Source organism: Melanaphis sacchari, unplaced genomic scaffold (genome assembly GCF_002803265.2).
Source record: "Melanaphis sacchari strain LSU unplaced genomic scaffold, SCAv2.0 Contig212_pilon_pilon, whole genome shotgun sequence".
Classification (NCBI taxonomy): Eukaryota; Metazoa; Arthropoda; class Insecta; order Hemiptera; family Aphididae; genus Melanaphis; species Melanaphis sacchari.
In genome coordinates this window covers 228,872-235,096 of record NW_020271059.1, presented here as the reverse complement: position 1 = coordinate 235,096, position 6,225 = coordinate 228,872, and the positions used below count along the sequence as shown (strand labels likewise).

Here is a 6,225-nt window from a genome sequence, read left to right as displayed (position 1 = left end):
GAGAGAGCTGAGTCGTTGCATTATATAATATGTACAATGTACATAGGTAATACTATACTCGATAATGTGAACCTTGAACCCAATTTTTTAATTTTGTATTTTAAAGAGAGGATAGCACAGAGATTTGTACTGGCTCATAAAATACGAATATTTATTTATTACTATTGATTACAGAAAATAAAATAATTATTATAATTATTGTATATTATTTAAGACTCGTATTTTATATTTGGTTAAAATAACCTAAATAAATGTGTAAACAGTCTATGCACTTTAAATGTAGTTTTAAATCTGATTAATCATTATTTATTCATTTTATGTCTTTAAATGGTAAGAAATTAAGAAATTACTTATTACGGTACAAAACCAGGGAAGTTACTCTACTATGTTGAATGTTATGAGTGAGATAAATCATTGCATATTTACATACGAAAATCGATTTTAAACTGCCAGAATCTGCAGTGGCGTAGTCAAAGGAAAACCATGAAGAACCTACTATTGGCTGTATATTATGTATAAGAAAAGTATAAATCATTTTTTTTTGTCTGAAATTTTGATTTAGAATTTTATTTTCGTATAATGAAATTTTATCAGTATTATATGATATCAATATCAATAATTAACAAACGCCATTATGACGACAATCTATTTTTAATACTGCTTTTATTTATGAAAATGATTTATTCGTTAATATATCATGTTTAAAAACAGAATTATTTATTTGAAAAAAGCAGTGAGATTGTGAGAATCATAAAAAAATCTTTCAGAGTATGCTGTTGAAGCATTTCAACGTTGTTCAGAACTTTTGCCAAACATAATTAACTTCTATTATTGTCTAGTACAATACTTGTCAGCCATTGCTGTCTTAGAGCAACTTACTACCTACATATTTACGGGCAACTATAACTGAGGTGCAAGATTAAATGGATTTACTCTAATTAATATATAAACAAAGTTTATTTAGACAATGAAGATATTAAAAATATATTTTATTAACTTTTATGAAATAACCATCGAGAAGAATGCAAACTTTGAACTGGACAAAGTAAAATGAAATTTGTTTAACATAACGTATAACATAAAAAACGTTATAGGTACTTGTAAAATTTAAAAGTGTTTGACTATTAAACTTAATTACAAGATACAAAGGTCAGAGAATAAAATTTATTTTATTATTTTTCTTCAGTCAGCTATGTGCCATTTTTTTCTTTATTTTATGAGTTCTATTCAAATTTATTCATTTTACAATTATGGTTTTAATTTGAGAAACTTGATTGTACTTAAGATTTTTATTTTTGCCTCCCTTCTTCAAAAATCCTGGCTATGCTACTAGCAATTTTTTAGCATATTTTACTAAGATTACTGTATTATATATTCTTAATATATTTATATTAAAAAAATTAATCTACAACAAAACATAAAATTGAAATTATGCCAAAAAATAGTTTGTAATAAAAATCCGTTTTTTAATTAATTATTTTTTAGCAGTAATACTCAAAAAACAACCAAGAATATAGATGGTCTGTCAGTGTAGGTATTAGGTATACATATTACTAAGTGTAATTTATTGTAATGTAATAATAAAATGTATTTATATCATAAATTATTGTTATTGATTTTTGAAATAATATAAAATTATCTTTTACCCCGTAGAACGGTGTGAATAAAATCATGGTATACATAGTCAAAAGTTTCAATTTACTAAAATATTTTTGAATTACAACAAAATAACTAAAACCGTTATTTTTCGTTCAAATATTCAATTTCATTTAAATGGAAGATTAAGATATCTTTTAAAAAAAATGTGTATAAATATTTTTTAGATTTTTAGGTTTTTGTATAAGAACTATAACTTATGACCAATGAACAGCTTTGTATTACTTAGGTATTTAAAATGTATTGTGTATTGAAAATGATAATTTAAGTAATAGTGAATGTTTCAAATTTCTACAGTTAATAATTTTTAGAAAATAAAAAAAAAAATATTTTCGAAATTATACTTTATGGTTATTCATATTACAACATATATATACTGTCTAAAAATGGTTTTGTGTAAAATTTCAGTTTTTCCTTATTATTAAAAAAAGTTTTTTAACTTTTGAAATTGGGTGAAGAAGTGCCAGTTAGATCTGATTTGCTAAACCAGAAAAGATTGAGATTAGATATTAACGCATTGTTTCTGCACCATGAGGCAATGAAATAATAAACATAGAAAAAACATTTGTCATAGACATTTAACATTTTTTAATTTAACTAGTTCAATTTTTATTATAACTTATAATGTAATATTACTATATTGAATAATATACTCAATTGATCTAAAAACTACAGACATATTTTTTTGCAGTATCTAGTACAGATATACTGTCATAATATCTACCTATAATCTATGTAGGACTATCAACTAAAAATATCAATTATCAATATTAATACTTATTCAAGTAATTTTTATATTGACTACCAATTCAATTCAATTATATTTAACAATGGTTAATACATTTTTTACTGTTAATTATATTATTGATAATTTAAAATTAATGTATAAGTAGCTAATAAAAATATTTTTATTTAAAAAAGTTAATAATTTTTCACTTTATTGGCTTTAAATTTAAAAATTATCTATTTAAATGAAAAAAAAATCCCTTAATATTGAAATTAAATCTCTTAACAATTCATATTTTTTAAATGTACCTATATAATTTTAATATTTGATTTTTGTATTAAATATATAAAAAATTATTGAAATAACCAAAATTTCTTAAACCGTTTACCTATTAACTATAGTCTATAGGTTTATAATGTAAACGCTTATTATAATACAGATAACAATATATTGTTATGTTTAATTATTCACGGAAATAAAAGAAATCATCTTTACAATATTACGAGAAAAATATCTTTTTTTAGGTTTATCACTACCTATTTTTTCTATAATAATAACATGTACCAATAGAATAGAAGGAATCATAGATATTATTAATAGTACTTGTAAAATTAAAAATTGTCTATACCTACATGATTAATCATATACCTATTTATATTGTAAAAATAACTAAAATAACAATGATATTCATTATTTTGTTATAATTTAAAAACATTATTCGTGGGGACATAAAACTTTTACGTATATTATTATATTTTATACACAATAAAATTTTCAATTCAAATAATTTCAACCTATTGTATTATTAATAGTAAAATAAATAACTTTTAATAACAATATCACAAAACATTTAATTAAATATACTTTGTGACACAGGCTGATAAACCGTTTCAGCTCAAAATCTATTTTCGTATGTATTCAAATTTCACACATCAATAATTATAATAGAGCTATTTCCTTTTTTTCCAATCAAAATAAATAAAAAATAAAAGAGCAAAAATATGAACATAAAAACTTTTGTTTATTTCAAAATATTAAAATTAATCAGATACATGAAACTTTTTAGTATGTGTTAACTTAACACTGACGAAATTTCCAAATTTTTTGCTAGAACTATATAATAATTTTAATTAACGACTAGGTATACGAAGTTTGAAGATCATAAAAATCCCATAAAACCGTAACACCTGTAGAGTAATAATAAAATAAATATTTTATTGAACACTAAATAAAAAGTTATACCTAAGTCTAATACATACAAATATAAATATTGTTTATTACATTATTAAAGTAGGTATAATACCACTTAGAATAAGAAACGTGTATGCCAAATACATTTTTAATAACACAAAATAAGAACATAAAAAAATATGAATATGACACGTGAGAATTGTCTATATGCAAGTTATAGAAGCAATAATATGCTTATCGCGCAGGTGCATTTTAGTGAATCGATTTTCACCTAGAAATTACAAGCGCAAAAACATTTTGATAGGTTAATTACTCATATAAGGAGTATAAATTGTACTTCAAATGTATTGCATTCCATCATTCGTGTTCGGACAACCTCCATCGTTACGTGAAAAATATCTAATTTATACGTTTTCCCATTTAGACGACGTCTAATATTTTGAAATTTCTTGACGTATTTCAGAGACATATTATAATAACGTAATGCATATTATTTCAATGTTTTCGATTTTAATATTTTATTTTTATTTGTGCCATCGATGTTATTCGGGTAAGATTATACTCAAACATCTTTTTTCGATAATTATAAATATTTATAAATTGTACATAGGTATAATGATAATTTGAAATACATTTTTTACATACAATATTCTATTTTTATTTCGATAGCAGAGGATGATCATCATCATGCCAATGGTAGTGAAATTCATACAGCCAAGAATAATTGGCTGTCAGAAGATCATATGTTGCTGAATGGTACATAGTTTTATTTTATTTATTTCAATCGTCCTTAGTTTTCCTGCCTATTGATTTTATTTTGACATTCTAATGTATGTTATTAATTCGTAGTAGTTCTCACATGATTGGTCTAAATCAAAAGAGCTTTTGTTTTCAGAATCTTTTAAGAGCCTTAGTGAATTGGAAAATCTCCATCACTACATGAACACATTCGGCGGGGATGTATGTCATAGCTGGAATAAGGAAGCAAAATCGCAGCTACTGATCCTGGTAGATTCGTTCACCAAGCATGAGCTCCTGAGACAGGTAGCTCGAGTCACATGGCTTCGAAACTTCCACGGGAGTCAGAATAAAGTACGTGTAGTGTTTTTCGTGGGAAAACCGCATAGTTTGAGTATCGCCGAACGCCTATTAATGGAGAACCGCAAATACGGCGACATTGTTTGGACGCACGTGCCAGAAACGTCTAATTATCACAGGTCAATGAAAATGGTATCAGGGCTGGATTGGGTGCTCAACAAATGCAAGAACGCCGAATTTGTGTTGAAAGTCGACGATCAATCAATTGTCAACATGCCAGCCATCCTAAAGTTCATTGGCCAAAATCATAATTCGAAAAACTCCATATGGGGATTTAAACACAGCATTAAGCCGTAAGTGCACAATATTAATTATTTTTCGTTATTGCTGAGACTGCAGCAAATGAATTGTATGTAATTTAATTGACGGGATAATGATAGGCCATACCATAAACGTCATATAGGAAAAAGTAGTTGCCCCATTGACATTTTATACTAGGTGAGTAGATATCTTGTTTTAAACTTTAATTTGTTATACAATACAACACATTTTTTTATATATAGCATTAAAAAAACATTACTTACGTACTTGAAATTTGAATATTATTTATGTGTTTTATATGATTCTTAATTAGTAAATAATTAGCCATGGAAATATGATATTGAATTACTTCGCTTACTTAGAGTTGATCATATTATATAATATATACTATAAACTTCAAACTTGGGTACTTGGGAATTTGTTTGTTCCTCACCATTGAAACTGCATAGTAGGTGGTACTAACATTTTCATACTAATATAACATAGTATTAAGGTGTTTTACTTTAATTTGTATAAAATATAATATTTAATCGAGATTTGACTTCAATGATAATATTTTAATAGTCAATACTTTGCTAAATAATTCAACATTTTCATAATTCCATCACGTTATATCATAAATTCTCGATTATTTGGTTGATTTTTATGTTGGTAGATAAATCTAGTAAATACATCACACATACTTTGGCGTTAAGATTTATTACTTTAAATAAAGTATTTTCAAACTTTAAATAATAATAGAGAATATTATATTGTATTTTTTTGATAGGATAAAAACCAATGCGAAGTATATCAACTATACTTGTGAACATGCATATCTGATGACAAATGATGCAGTCAAAAAACTTTATTCCGGTGCCTTAGAAAAGATTCCCTATTTGAGCGATGAAAACCAATTCCTTACTGGTAATTATTAACTCCTACTACTATACTTATTACTAGTTCATATATAAGTATACAATACGTAAATGTATGTATTATCATCGTGATTATGATTATATGGACCATTATGGTTTTATTTGTTTATAGGAATTGTAGCAGCTAACCAAGGCGTCAATGTAATACATGATAAACATTTCAGAGCAGTGACATTATCATCAACTCTACCAAATAACAGCACTGCGGTTGAACGATGTGATTATGCGCAAAACCACTTCATATTCATGAAACCCGAGAATAAAGATGAGTGGTCAGATATAGTGTCGTCATTTAAGATCTGTAGATCTATTTTACCTAAAAATTCAATGCATCATAAATCAGTTTAAAAAATTTAAGTTGTTATAACCCGTAAT

General features: G+C 25.4%; 1 protein-coding gene across 1 annotated transcript; it reads left to right on the top strand.

Annotated features, from left to right (window-relative positions):
* The first annotated feature begins 3,759 nt into the window (after window positions 1-3,759).
* On the top strand, window positions 3,760-6,225 carry LOC112593894 (putative UDP-GlcNAc:betaGal beta-1,3-N-acetylglucosaminyltransferase LOC100288842). The gene is made up of 5 exons (XM_025338481.1): window positions 3,760-3,766; window positions 4,244-4,330; window positions 4,470-4,965; window positions 5,703-5,839; window positions 5,963-6,225. Exons 1-5 carry the CDS (start codon window positions 3,760-3,762, stop codon window positions 6,196-6,198), a joined length of 963 nt encoding a protein of 320 aa, XP_025194266.1. The 3' UTR covers window positions 6,199-6,225.